We start from the raw sequence: 15,867 nt of genomic DNA, 5'->3' as shown, positions 1-15,867 counted from the left end.
AAACCGACTGTATTCTGAAGAGAGCTGTCTGTCTGTGTCTGTCTGTCTAGCTGAGAAAGGGGGATAAACTATTAGTGAGGGCAGTAAAGTGTAAAGTGACACATCCCGCCAGTAGATAATGTTAAGAAATATTTACACATAATCCCAAAATATGCAAGAAGATAAGTAAGAAAATTAAGCAGAAGGAGGAAATGTAATGAAAATGAAAACAAGTTTGTGCTTCAGGAAGAGAAAACGGTGTGTCTCGTGTTATGAGGCCATGTCTGTGGTAAAGGAGGACAATATAAATGCAGAATTCAGCCTCCAAGAAAAACAACAGACTGCAATCACAGCAGGATACGTTACAATCGGCCCTTTGAGGGCCACAATAATGACGATGTGGCCCTCGGTGAAAATGAGTTTGACACCTCTGCTGTAAACTGTCACAAACCTGACAGATGTTCTGAAATCAACTAAGCAGTTCTGCTTTATGCAATTTCTTTGTTAAAACACAAAGCATTGTGGCACCATCAATTGTACTGGTTTATTTACTTTAACTAACTTTGCATTTACTTTTATTTTTAAAAAATTATTAGAATATTTTCTGTTATGAAGTAGTATAAAGATAGAACACTCTGCTAATTAGTTGTCATGAGAAAGTCTTGCAGTACTTGTTGTATCTCTGTTTTTGTAGTCCTAGCTTGTAATATCTGCTAGCTACCAGCTTTCTTTGTTTGAACATGCATTCTGAAGACAAACTAGCTTTGGTCATTTTACTTGTGTTTATGACCTGTTCTACATACTGTTAACAGTTCTACATACGTTAAACCAGTTAAACTACTCAGTCTGAGAGGCAAACAAACATACAGTATAGTCAAAGTTTCACTAGATTTATGTTTTAATTTTGAGGACTAAAAATAATTTAAAATAGGTATAAATCATAATGATCTATGGATAAAGGTTTACTGTTTAAAAAAGCAGGTGCTCCAGAAGTTGAATGCATTTGCCAGTTTATGCCAGGTGGTGGATCATTCTCAGCACTGCATTGACACTGACATGGTGGTGGTGTGTTAGTGTGTGTTGTGCTAATATGAGTTGATCAGACACAGCAGTGCTGCTGGAGTTTTTAAATACCGTGTCCACTCACTGTCCACTCTATTAGACACTCTTACCTAGTTGGTCCACCTTGTAGATGTAAAGTCAGAGAGGATTGCTTATCTATTGCTGCACTTTGAGTTGGTCATCTTCTAGACCTTCATCAGTGGTCACTGACTGGATATTTTTGGTTGGTGGACTATTTTCAGTCCAGCAGTGACAGTGAGGTGTTTAAAAACTCAATCAGTGCTGCTGTTTCTTATCCACTCATACCAGCACAACACACACTAACACACCACCACCATGTCTGTGTCACTGCAGTTGCAAGAAGGATCCACCACCCAAATAATACCTGCTCTGTGGTGGTCCTGACCATTGAAGAACAGCATGAAAGGGGGCTAACAAAGCATGCAGAGAAACAGATGGATTACAGTCAGTAATTGTAGAACTACAAAGTGCTTCTATATGGTGAATATAAGTGGAGCTGATAAAATGGACATTGTGTGTAGAAACAAGTAGTTTTTTTTCATTAAATAATAGTAACCCTGAATGTAAAACCTTAATCATTTAACCTTAATCACCTTAGTTATTTATTTTAGTCAGAGAATTAATTCCCCTCAGTTAGATAAAGCTAAACCCATCAACCAGAGACATTGCTGCAACAACAGAAATTGTGTTGAATAAGTACCTCACACTTATTCAATGTCATAGGTTTAAGAAGCATGTTAGAGATGTAATAGCTAATTAGAAAGCAATAAAAAATAAAACAATGCAAAATAGTAAAATAAATGTACATAAAAAGCCAGAATTGTATTAAAAAAATCAAGGTATTGATAAATGTGGAGGAAATTTGTTAACACTGTGTGATCCAAGACTTTTTACTATATGGCCACATAATATTTAGGAGGGGTGTCCAAAATATAAGTATAGGTGTTTCAGCCACATCCACTGCTAACATATGTACAATATCAAATACGGGCTTTCAATTTTGTGATAACTGTTTTCCCAAACCTGCAATGATTGTCTGCAACACAGGACAAAAAGATTTTAAACTACTAGGGTGCAACAGACAAAAAAAAGATAAAAGTGAATTTGTTATGGATGCTCTGTGGTATATCAGACAAGATGGGATTAAGTTCAGCCAGAGGTGCTTTCCCTCTGTGTTCAATCAGAAAAAATTTAGCAACAGGAGAGCTAAATTTTGTATTAAAGGATTGTTAGTGGTTAAGGTAAGTTTCTCCCGAGTAAAAAGGCCTGCACTGCCATTGCTAAGAATAAATCTATAAATAAGTACAAGAAATAAATAAGAGGGAACCACATCCAGATGGCTTCCCCCACTGGCACAGATACCACACTGACTTTTTTTTCAAATGTTTCCCCCCCTTTTCATTTTATCTCTTATTAATAATACCATTTCTTGTTTGCACCCTCTGAATTTAGGTGCATTTTGTGCTTGATTGCTTTCATTTTTCAGGTAACAAACAACCACACATAACCAACAGAAGTGCAAGTCCTTACATATACAAAGCACCTTTCACACTAACAGATAGCTTAACCTGTTTTGAGTTTGGGGAACAACAATGACATTAAAAGTCCAAAGCAGGGAGACAAAGCAGGTATCGAGTAAAATATTGACTCACCCATAAGGGTCAGACTACATTATGCATGCAAGTAGATAATTTATCAAACATGGCAGCAAGGTGCTGTTATAGCAGGACCTTACTGACCATGTTATATTAGCTAATGTTGTTTGTTTGTCAAGAAATAGCATTTAGATAATTGGTTAAACTACGTAGAGCTTGTATTATGTTTGGCTTAACCTCTGTTACCTGCCGTAAATGTAACTAGGTTGCATTCATTTCAAATTTGCTGTTATGTTGCTTTTGCTTCTTCAGTAAACCATTGCTAAGCCAAAATTCAATGATTTGTTTAAGTTGCTGTAGGCTTGTCATTTAACAGTTGACCTTCAGTTAATGGCATTCTGTGCTCTTTTAAATGCATGTAAGTTTTAAAAGTTTGCATGTTTGAGGGAACTTACCGGTAGGCTGGAAGGTCGACCCTGCATGCCATCCTCTGTACTACTTTTACTAGAAGCCAGAGGTTGGTTAGAAGGGGGTCCAGAGGTCTGGGAAGTGAAGGAGTCTTGGGATAGCTCCTTGGGTGGGACAGAAAAAAACAAGAGAGAAAGTAAACAAGGGAAACAGCAAGGAGGAAAAATATGAGGTGATAAGGTGATGGAGGTCTAATATGTTAGTCCACTCTCCAAGACATCACTGCCAAGACATAAGTCTTGAGTTTATCTCTCGACAATGCTTCCATTCAATCGCTCAACAAAAACAATTTGCCATGTTTAAAACAAAATGTTTATAAAGTAAAGAACAATTTAGGACATGGCTTGTGTGTCATTGTATGCCATGCTAAGCTAAAGAACATTGATTGGCTAGCTACATGGAATTAACTGAAATAAAAATAATACACTACTTTTTCAGCTTGCACCAAGGATTTTGTTGTGGCTTTGTTGCTCATGCTAACCAACTCTACATTACCTGCTGTGGAGGTGGAAAGCGTTGAAAAGGTGACTGCTGTTGAGGCTGCATTGGTGGGGTTTGTGGGTAGGATGAAGGCTGGTGTGGTCCTGTGTTGGGTTGCTGCTGCTGCGAAGGCTGTTGCTGAGGAGACTGCACAGAACCAGGTGATGGCTGAAGATATCCAGGCTGCTGAGGACCCTGGGCTGACTGAGGTGTACCCGGGGACTGAGATGAAGTCTGGGACTGGGAGTATGGTTGCTGGCCAGTTTGGGAATGTGGAGAATGGGGATATGGCGATTGGCCCTGGTGCTGCTGTGGGAAAGAAGGCCCTCCCTGAGGATGAGAGGGACCTGATGGAGGTTGAGAGTATGGGTGCTGGGAGCCTGGGACACTGGAAGGGTGCTGGGGGTAAGAAGTCTGTTGGGGGCCTCCTTGTGGAGGAGAAGGTCCTTGCTGCCCATAGTAATTTCCTTGATTCTGGCCATATGCTCCTGGGCCTTGTCCATAACTCATCTACATTACAAACCAAAAACAAGACATATAGTTATCATTGTAACATATTACCACTTACATATGTGACATACTAACCCTATTTACAATATTTTAAATATTTCTAATTTAATAACATGCAAGAAACATTCAGTTTATACATAAAAGAGGCCCCTTTCACTATTAATTCACTTATGAGTATGGTGGAGAATTGTTTTGGAAAAAATATAAAAATCAACCTCAACCATGTATTTAAAAAGAAACAGATGACCTGCCTAAAATGCTGTCAAAACAAATCTGACCAACCAAAACATGGTCACCACAAGACATCTAATGGAGACCTGTGGTGATTGGTACCAGGACAATACCAGCAGGTACTTTGAATTCTGTAAGTTGCCATATGGAGTCGTCTAGTGGTACATCCTGGTGCCATGTCTTTTGCTGGTAAACAATGCATACGTGCATAAGTTAGCATGGGCACTTTGACTAGACTGCAAGTATCCAAACCCATACACAGTAAGAATGCACTTCCAAACAAGCTGGGATATGCGAAGAAAGAATTTCATTGTATATGCATATATGACAAATAAAGTATATCTTCTTCAACTGTGTTTAAACCAAGTAAGATAACCACTAACGCTGTGCTTGAAATGAAAGCAATCAAACAAATTTTAAAGTTAGACTTCCTACTGAACTAATGTGGATGAACACTACTGGTCATTTCAAGAAGTGTACTTTATATACACATGCATGGAAGTAAAAAAAAAAAAAAAAAAAAAAAAGGAGACTACTTCACACAAAGGTCAAAAGGTTTTGGGTAATCCATATATATAACTTCCATGAAGTATATATATATATATATATATATATATATATATATATATATATATATATATATATATATATATATATATATATATATATATATATATATATATATATATATATATATATATATATATATATATATATATATATACAGTGTATCACAAAAGTGAGTACACCCCTCACATTTCTGCAAATATTTCATTATATCTTTTCATGGGACAACACTATAGACATGAAACTTGGATATAACTTAGAGTAGTCAGTGTACAGCTTGTATAGCAGTGTAGATTTACTGTCTTCTGAAAATAACTCAACACACAGCCATTAATGTCTAAATAGCTGGCAACATAAGTGAGTACACCCCACAGTGAACATGTCCAAATTGTGCCCAAAGTGTCAATATTTTGTGTGACCACCATTATTATCCAGCACTGCCTTAACCCTCCTGGGCATGGAATTCACCAGAGCTGCACAGGTTGCTACTGGAATCCTCTTCCACTCCTCCATGATGACATCACGGAGCTGGTGGATGTTAGACACCTTGAACTCCTCCACCTTCCACTTGAGGATGCGCCACAGGTGCTCAATTGGGTTTAGTCCATCACCTTTACCTTCAGCTTCCTCAGCAAGGCAGTTGTCATCTTGGAGGTTGTGTTTGGGGTCGTTATCCTGTTGGAAAACTGCCATGAGGCCCAGTTTTTGAAGGGAGGGGATCATGCTCTGTTTCAGAATGTCACAGTACATGTTGGAATTCATGTTTCCCTCAATGAACTGCAGCTCCCCAGTGCCAGCAACACTCATGCAGCCCAAGACCATGATGCTACCACCACCATGCTTGACTGTAGGCAAGATACAGTTGTCTTGGTACTTCTCACCAGGGCGCCGCCACACATGCTGGACACCATCTGAGCCAAACAAGTTTATCTTGGTCTCGTCAGACCACAGGGCATTCCAGTAATCCATGTTCTTGGACTGCTTGTCTTCAGCAAACTGTTTGCGGGCTTTCTTGTGCGTCAGCTTCCTTCTGGGATGACGACCATGCAGACCGAGTTGATGCAGTGTGCGGCGTATGGTCTGAGCACTGACAGGCTGACCTCCCACGTCTTCAACCTCTGCAGCAATGCTGGCAGCACTCATGTGTCTATTTTTTAAAGCCAACCTCTGGATATGACGCCGAACACGTGGACTCAACTTCTTTGGTCGACCCTGGCGAAGCCTGTTCCGAGTGGAACCTGTCCTGGAAAACCGCTGTATGACCTTGGCCACCATGCTGTAGCTCAGTTTCAGGGTGTTAGCAATCTTCTTATAGCCCAGGCCATCTTTGTGGAGAGCAACAATTCTATTTCTCACATCCTCAGAGAGTTCTTTGCCATGAGGTGCCATGTTGAATATCCAGTGGCCAGTATGAGAGAATTGTACCCAAAACACCAAATTTAACAGCCCTGCTCCCCATTTACACCTGGGACCTTGACACATGACACCAGGGAGGGACAACGACACATTTGGGCACAATTTGGACATGTTCACTGTGGGGTGTACTCACTTATGTTGCCAGCTATTTAGACATTAATGGCTGTGTGTTGAGTTATTTTCAGAAGACAGTAAATCTACACTGCTATACAAGCTGTACACTGACTACTCTAAGTTATATCCAAGTTTCATGTCTATAGTGTTGTCCCATGAAAAGGTATAATGAAATATTTGCAGAAATGTGAGGGGTGTACTCACTTTTGTGATACACTGTATATATATATATATATTAGGGCTGTCGAAGTTAACGCGATAATAACGCATTAACGCAATCTCAATTTAACGAGATTTAAAAAAATAGTGCCGTTAACGCACTAATTACATTACGAGATTTTTTCACTTCTAAAACTAAAGCAATTCATTTTTCACCCACGGGAGACAGATTGAATTATTCTCACTGACCACGCTCACACGCACGTTTAATGTTCTTTAGTTCCGTTTGACAAAAAAAACCCTTAAAAATAGAGCTAACAGTGAAGATAACCGGTTACAAAAGCAGCGACCGCTGTTTGTGTTCAATTCTCTGTTCACAGTGTCGATACAAGTGATTCAAGAATCGATTCATTGTAAGCGCAGCGTAAGTTTCTTTTCTCAGTCATCTCTCCGTTTTTACTGTTATAATAAATGATGCGGTTGTAAATAAACACCAAATACTACAGAACATTTTGTGTGACTCGCTTACCTTATAAAGCTCAGGCTTAATTATACTGGTTATTACCACAGAGCGGGAGTCGACTCAGAGTCGTTTACGATTTACCGAGGTGAACCACGAACGTGCTGATAGAATCGGCTCAGAGGGGATCGGACTGTATTATCTTTTTAAAGTAAATATTTCAATCAGCAGAATCGCATCGCATGTATGATGGATGGTGCACAACGTTAATTACGTGCGTTTATTAATGAACGTTTACGTTAGCTTGTCAGAAGCTTTCTCAATGATGTCTGTGCAGTGTTTTTTTTTTTTTTACAATTAGTGATGGCAAGCAACTGTTCCACTGCACTATTTTACACTAAAAACTACTCTATTCCATAATGCTCCAGATTGCATCATTCTAAATAGGTATCGGCGAGTACAAAAATACATGTACTCGTACTCGGTTGGGAAAAAATGGTATCGATGCATCCCTAGTGAAAACACACTCACTTCGTGTAGAAACGTCCATCAAACCATCGTCACGATACAACCACAGAAAAGTCTGTTACAATAACTACGCATCTGACATATATACGAAGTCAAGGTTCTCTGCTAGATAGTATTACTGCCTAATATGTGAGTGAATAAAACTCCCTTACAGTTTTCTCTTGTCCCAGCAGTTTTTAACATAAGTACATTTAGCATAAATATGTTCACCATTTTAATTGTAACATTTCACTTAAAATCCTTGTTTTCTATAACATTTACACAGATTTTTTTTTATGCGATTAATCGCGATTAACTATGTAAAATTCTGAGATTAATCGCGATTAAAAATTTTAATCGTTTGACAGCCCTAATATATATATATATATATATATATATATATATATATATATATATATATATATATATATATATATATATATATATATATATATATATATATATACTTCATGGAAGTTAAAAAAAAAAAAAAACATTATATATATATATATACACAGTGTATCACAAAAGTGAGTACACCCCTCACATTTCTGCAGATATTTAAGTATATCTTTTCATGGGATAACACTGACAAAATGACACTTTGACACAATGAAAAGTAGTCTGTGTGCAGCTTATATAACAGTGTAAATTTATTCTTTTCTCAAAATAACTCAATATACAGCCATTAATGTCTAAACCACCGGCAACAAAAGTGAGTACACCCCTAAGAGACTACACCCCTAAATGTCCAAATTGAGCACTGCTTGTCATTTTCCCTCCAAAATGTCATGTGATTTGTTAGTGTTACTAGGTCTCAGGTGTGCATAGGGAGCAGGTGTGTTCAATTTAGTAGTACAGCTCTCACACTCTCTCATACTGGTCACTGAAAGTTCCAACATGGCACCTCATGGCAAAGAACTCTCTGAAAATCTTAAAAGACGAATTGTTGCGCTACAAGAAGATGGCCAAGGCTACAAGAAGATTGCCAACACCCTGAAACTGAGCTGCAGCACAGTGGCCAAGATCATCCAGCGTTTTAAAAGAGCAGGGTCCACTCAGAACAGACCTCGCGTTGGTCGTCCAAAGAAGCTGAGTGCACGTGCTCAGCGTCACATCCAACTGCTGTCTTTGAAAGATAGGTGCAGGAGTGCTGTCAGCATTGCTGCAGAGATTGAAAAGGTGGGGGGTCAGCCTGTCAGTGCTCAGACCATACGCCGCACACAACATCAAATTGGTCTGCATGGCTGTCACCCCAGAAGGAAGCCTCTTCTGAAGTCTCTACACAAGAAAGCCCGCAAACAGTTTGCTGAAGACATGTCAACAAAGGACATGGATTACTGGAACCATGTCCTATGGTCTGATGAGACCAAGATTAATTTGTTTGGTTCAGATGGTCTCAAGCATGTGTGGCGGCAATCAGGTGAGGAGTACAAAGATAAGTGTGTCATGCCTACAGTCAAGCATGGTGGTGGGAATGCCATGGTCTGGGGCTGCATGGGTGCAGCAGGTGTTGGGGAGTTACATTTCATTGAGGGACACATGAACTCCAATATGTACTGTGAAATACTGAAGCAGAGCATGATCCCCTCCCTCCGGAAACTGGGTCGCAGGGCAGTGTTCCAGCATGATAATGACCCCAAACACACCTCTAAGACGACCACTGCTTTATTGAAGAGGCTGAGGGTAAAGGTGATGGACTGGCCAAGCATGTCTCCAGACCTAAACCCAATAGAACATCTTTGGGGCATCCTCAAGCGGAAGGTGGAGGAGTGCAAAGTCTCGAATATCCGCCAGCTCCGTGATGTCGTCATGGAGGAGTGGAAAAGCATTCCAGTGGCAACCTGTGAAGCTCTGGTAAACTCCATGCCCAGGAGAGTTAAGGCAGTTCTGGGAAATAATGGTGGCCACACAAAATATTGACACTTCAGGAACTTTCACTAAGGGGTGTACTCACTTTTGTTGCCGGTGGTTTAGACATTAATGGCTGTATATTGAGTTATTTTGAGGGAAGAATAAATTTACACTGTTATATAAGCTGCACACAGACTACTTTTCATTGTGTCAAAGTGTCATTTTGTCAGTGTTGTCCCATGAAAAGATATACTTAAATATCTGCAGAAATGTGAGGGGTGTACTCACTTTTGTGATACACTGTATATATATATACCACTCTTTTTCCACTCCTCCATGACGACATCACGGAGCTGGCGGATATTCGAGACTTTGCGCTCCTCCACCTTCCGCTTGAGGATGCCCCAAAGATGTTCTATTGGGTTTAGGTCTGGAGACATGCTTGGCCAGTCCATCACCTTTACCCTCAGTCTCTTCAATAAAGCAGTGGTCGTCTTAGAGGTGTGTTTGGGGTCATTATCATGCTGGAACACTGCCCTGCGAACCAGTTTCCGGAGGGAGGGGATCATGCTCTGCTTCAGTATTTCACAGTACATATTGGAGTTCATGTTTCCCTCAATGAAATGTAACTCCCCAACACCTGCTGCACTCATGCAACCCCAGACCATGGCATTCCCACCACCATGCTTGACTGTAGGCATGACACACTTATCTTTGTACTCCTCACCTGATTGCCGCCACACATGCTTGAGACCATCTGAACCAAACAAATTAATCTTGGTCTCATCAGACCATAGGACATGGTTCCAGTAATCCATGTCCTTTGTTGACATGTCTTCAGCAAACTGTTTGCGGGCTTTCTTGTGTAGAGACTTCAGAAGAGGCTTCCTTTTGGGGTGACAGCCATGCAGACCAATTTGATGTAGTGTGCGGCGTATGGTCTGAGCACTGACAGGCTGACCCCCCACCTTTTCAATCTCTGCAGCAATGCTGACAGCACTCCTGCGCCTATCTTTCAAAGACAGCAGTTGGATGTGACGCTGAGCACGTGCACTCAGCTTCTTTGGACGACCAACGCGAGGTCTGTTCTGAGTGGATCCTGCTCTTTTAAAACGCTGGATGATCTTGGCCACTGTGCTGCAGCTCAGTTTCAGGGTGTTGGCAATCTTCTTGTAGCCTTGGCCATCTTCATGTAGCGCAACAATTCGTCTTTTAAGATCCTCAGAGAGTTCTTTGCCATGAGGTGCCATGTTGGAACTTTCAGTGACCAGTATGAGAGAGTGTGAGAGCTGTACTACTAAATTGAACACACCTGCTCCCTATGCACACCTGAGACCTAGTAACACTAACAAATCACATGACATTTTGGAGGGAAAATGACAAGCAGTGCTCAATTTGGACATTTAGGGGTGTAGTCTCTTAGGGGTGTACTCACTTTTGTTGCCGGTGGTTTAGACATTAATGGCTGTATATTGAGTTATTTTGAGGGAAGAATAAATTTACACTGTTATATAAGCTGCACACAGACTACTTTTCATTGTGTCAAAGTGTCATTTTGTCAGTGTTGTCCCATGAAAAGATATACTTAAATATTTGCAGAAATGTGAGGGGTGTACTCACTTTTGTGATACACTGTATATATATATACAGTGTATCACAAAAGTGAGTACACCCCTCACATTTCTGCAAATATTTTATTATATCTTTTCATGGGACAACACTATAGAAATAAAACTTGGATATAACTTAGAGTAGTCAGTGTACAACTTGTATAGCAGTGTAGATTTACTGTCTTCTGAAAATAACTCAACACACAGCCATTAATGTCTAAATGGCTGGCAACATAAGTGAGTACACCCCACAGTGAACATGTCCAAATTGTGCCCAAAGTGTCAATATTTTGTTTGACCACCATTATTATCCAGCACTGCCTTAACCCTCCTGGGCATGGAATTCACCAGAGCTGCACAGGTTGCTACTGGAATCCTCTTCCACTCCTCCATGATGACATCACGGAGCTGGTGGATGTTAGACACCTTAAACTCCTCCACCTTCCACTTGAGGATGCGCCACAGGTGCTCAATTGGGTTTAGTCCATCACCTTTACCTTCAGCTTCCTCAGCAAGGCAGTTGTCATCTTGGAGGTTGTGTTTGGGGTCGTTATCCTGTTGGAAAACTGCCATGAGGCCCAGTTTTCGAAGGGAGGGGATCATGCTCTGTTTCAGAATGTCACAGTACATGTTGGAATTCATGTTTTCCTCAATGAACTGCAGCTCCCCAGTGCCAGCAACACTCATGCAGCCCAAGACCATGATGCTACCACCACCATGCTTGACTGTAGGCAAGATACATTTGTCTTGGTACTTCTCACCAGGGCGCCGCCACACATGCTGGACACCATCTGAGCCAAACAAGTTTATCTTGGTCTCGTCAGACCACAGGGCATTCCAGTAATCCATGTTCTTGGACTGCTTGTCTTCAGCAAACTGTTTGCGGGCTTTCTTGTGCATCAGCTTCCTTCTGGGATGACGACCATGCAGACCGAGTTGATGCAGTGTGCGGCGTATGGTCTGAGCACTGACAGGCTGACCTCCCACGTCTTCAACCTCTGCAGCAATGCTGGCAGCACTCATGTGTCTATTTTTTAAAGCCAACCTCTGGATATGACGCCGAACACGTGGACTCAACTTCTTTGGTGGACCCTGGCGAAGCCTGTTCCGAGTGGAACCTGTCCTGGAAAACCGCTGTATGACCTTGGCCACCATGCTGTAGCTCAGTTTCAGGGTGTTAGCAATCTTCTTATAGCCCAGGCCATCTTTGTGGAGAGCAACAATTCTATTTCTCACATCCTCAGAGAGTTCTTTGCCATGAGGTGCCATGTTGAATATCCAGTGGCCAGTATGAGAGAATTGTACCCAAAACACCAAATTTAACAGCCCTGCTCCCCATTTACACCTGGGACCTTGACACATGACACCAGGGAGGGACAACGACACATTTGGGCACAATTTGGACATGTTCACTGTGGGGTGTACTCACTTATGTTGCCAGCTATTTAGACATTAATGGCTGTGTGTTGAGTTATTTTCAGAAGACAGTAAATCTACACTGCTATACAAGTTGTACACTGACTACTCTAAGTTATATCCAAGTTTCATGTCTATAGTGTTGTCCCATGAAAAGATATAATCAAATATTTGCAAAAATGTGAGGGGTGTACTCACTTTTGTGATACACTGTATATATATATATATATATATATATATATATATATATAGACACATCACTGTATAATATAAAGTCCATAAAAAGTCTACATGTTTAAATTTACTTGCTAAAACGGTTTAAGAACAAAATATTTTTTTCTAAAAATACTGTTTTCTTAAGAGCAATTTGAAATACATCAGCAGGCATCAGACATTCGCAAACCTGTGTGCATATTTATTTCCCCACAGCAGAGCATCTACAGTTATACAAAAAAATAACCAGAAATGCAACATGCAAAGACACCCTACAAATTATAAAGTAGTTCTACTAATAATATTAATAATCAGTAAACACACACACAATGTAAAGAGGAAAATTAATGTCATTAATTCAAACCCACCTGCTGTCCATACTGAATGCTACCCAGTCCTCCAGGGGTGCGTCCCTGTGAGCTCATGGGATATCGCTGGGGTCCAGATGATCCATAACCTTGCCCAGGGTAAGGAGGCCCCTGTTGGGACCCTGGTGGAGGCCCCTGCTGCTGTGTGTAGGGGTTTCCTGGTCCGTAATGCTGGCCCCGGATCTTGCTCATCTGGTCCATTGGGCTTGGGGGCTAACCATGTAAAAAAAAAAAAAATAGGGCAAGAGGGAGAAGGGAAAGACAAATCAAAGAAAGAAGTGTATATTAGTGAAACTCCAGAACTAAACGCTTTCAAGATAAAGAACAAAAACAAATTCAGTCAAAACAGTAACTACAGCTTGAGTTTCTGTACTTAAAATTTTTGTGTTTATACTTGGGGGCGAGTGCCTGACCGGGGGGGCGTGACATTGCGAGATTTTTTTACTTCTAAAACTAAAGCAATTCATTTTTCACCCACGGGAGACAGATTGAATTATTCTCACTGACCACGCTCACATGCACGTTTAATGTTATTTAGTTCCGTTTGAAAAAAAAAACAAAAAAACCTTCAAAATAGAGCTAACCGCAAAGATAACCGGTTACAAAAGCAGCGACCGCTGTTATAGGACGTGTGTGTGTCTTTAATACTCTGTTCACAGTGTCGATACAAGTGATTCAGGAGTCGACTCATTTTAAGCGCAGCGTAAGTTTCTTTTCTCAGTCATCTCTCCGTGTTTACTGTTATAATGAATGTTGCGGTTGTAAATAAACACCAAATACTACAGAACATTTTGTGTGACTCGCTTACATTATAAAGCTCAGGCTTAATTATACTGGTTATTACCACAGAGCGGGAGCTGACTCAGAGTCGTTTACGATTTACCGAGGTGAACCACGACTGTATGTGCTGATAGAATCGGCTCAGATGGGATCGGACTGTATTATCCTTTTAAAGTAAATATTTCAATCAGCAGAATTGCATCGCATGTATGATGTGCACAACGTTAATTACGTGCGTTTATTAATGAACGTTAACGTTAGCTTGTCAGAAGCTTTCTCAATGATGTCTGTGTGGTGTTTTTTTTTTTTTTTACAATTAGTGATGGCAACCCAAGCAACTGTTCCACTGCACTATTTTACACTAAAAACTACACTATTCCATAATGCTCCAGATTGCATCATTCTAAATAGGTATCGGTATCGGCGAGTACAAAAATACATGTACTTGTACTCGGTTGGGAAAAAATGGTATCGATGCATCCCTACATCTTACAAATTGTGAATACATTGTTAATAGGATGTTGGCAATAAAGTACAGTGTAATCCCATTTGTGGTGTAGTTATAACTAACTAAGCTAAGGCTTACTTCAGGCATGATCATTTTGGTTCTGTGAGCTTCAAACATTTTAGGACTACAAAATCATTTTGTACATAGCTTTACCAGAGGTCCTCAACCTGTGGACAGTGGGTTTTAGTGGACCTTACATCATGTAAATTTGTTCTGGTGTTTCAGCTACTCATACTGCTAAAACAATAATATAAAATACATTAATGCTTTTGTAACAGAGAATGCTCTTGTCCATCCCAGCAGAACAACTGCACATTTGTGCACAAAGCAAGGTGCAAAAGAAATGTGGCCTGTTTAAACCTACCACAACATTAACCCCACTAAACACCTACACCTTCGAGATTAACTGAAATATCAATTTTTAGTAGGACTATGAAATGTACAACCAACTCATAATTAAGTCTCTAAATCTTCTGGTCATTTTGTGGTTAAATGCAGCACCTGTCAAAGGGGTTACACTGCAGCTTTATGTTATTGTGAATCAGTCTTTTAGCTGTATTACTGATTGTAGTGCAAAACGTGTACTAAAATGCATAATAGCAGACAAACCACAACTTAAATCTTTATTAATAACAGTATGTAATTGTGCAACTAAGCACTCACATGATCAGTAACACAAAAGGCAGCAATAACAATGAAAGCAAGGAATGCAGATGTGTAATAAAAATTTTTTTTTAGCACCATACACCTTATTGTGCCCAGTCACACACAAGGTATTGATCCACTGTTTGTTATCTTACTATCTTATCTGTGCTGTTAGTAAATTACTCTAACCAGTTTCCCTTGGTGAACATATCTTGGCAATACAATTAGCACAATTTCAAAATAACTAGATAAATAAAAGAATAATTAGTAATTATTTAGAATCAATAAACACTTTCACCTTATGACTGTGTTTTATTGGTCGGGTCACGAACTAGTTTATATAGGATTTTTAACAAGTTAAAATTTAAAATTAAAAACCATTACCAGTTACCTTTTCCCTTTTATTTAACCATTTTTAATATATTCAATGCCTAGTGTGTGCTAGACATAAGTGCATACAAAGCAGACAAGCAGCACTGACTGCAAAGCTAAAGGGTTGGTCTCAAACAATATTCCATCACAAAGTGTCATCACCACTGGTGGAGTGATAAATGAGCATTTGTGTCCCAAATAACAAAAACATTCTGCTAGATGGGGTATTTATTAGCAGTACATCTCTTCTGGCTTGTACACGCTCTAATGTGATAAAATGTGTAGTTTCACGAGTATGCTGCACTGTGTTTTTGGAAAGCTGACTAAAGACTTTTAAAAATCATAACTGTAATGACCAATGGATGAGCACAATACTAACCCCATGCTTTGATGGTCAAGAGGTATGATATTTGCTAAATGGAAATACCAGGGTAAAGATTACAGTGATTTTGGGTCAGAATACAATCTTAAAAGCTTCTCACAATCATACCACCCTATACCTTTCGTCAACTTCCACTAGAACACACACACA

The 15,867-nt window shown here is 40.0% G+C and overlaps 1 protein-coding gene across 3 annotated transcripts in view; it reads right to left on the bottom strand.

Annotated features, from left to right (window-relative positions):
* Window positions 1–15,867, bottom strand: part of arid1ab (AT-rich interactive domain 1Ab) — a 78,369-nt gene that overhangs the window by 32,492 nt on the left and 30,010 nt on the right. For 2 of the 3 annotated variants that reach the window (XM_063011610.1, XM_063011618.1), the window contains exons 2-4: window positions 13,031–13,243; window positions 3,621–4,115; window positions 3,113–3,229 (exon numbers count right to left, since the gene is read on the bottom strand). In XM_063011610.1, coding sequence (XP_062867680.1) covers window positions 3,113–3,229; window positions 3,621–4,115; window positions 13,031–13,243 — 825 coding nt within the window. Of the gene's footprint in view, window positions 1–3,112; window positions 3,230–3,620; window positions 4,116–6,866; window positions 6,928–13,030; window positions 13,244–15,867 lie in introns of those variants that run through there. The other variant, XM_063011629.1, reaches the window with a different exon arrangement.

The sequence above is a fragment of the Trichomycterus rosablanca genome, chromosome 2 (genome assembly GCF_030014385.1).
Source record: "Trichomycterus rosablanca isolate fTriRos1 chromosome 2, fTriRos1.hap1, whole genome shotgun sequence".
NCBI classification, from domain to species: domain Eukaryota; kingdom Metazoa; phylum Chordata; class Actinopteri; order Siluriformes; family Trichomycteridae; genus Trichomycterus; species Trichomycterus rosablanca.
Note: the sequence above shows the minus strand (reverse complement) of the source record. Positions and strands in the feature narration are given on the sequence as shown.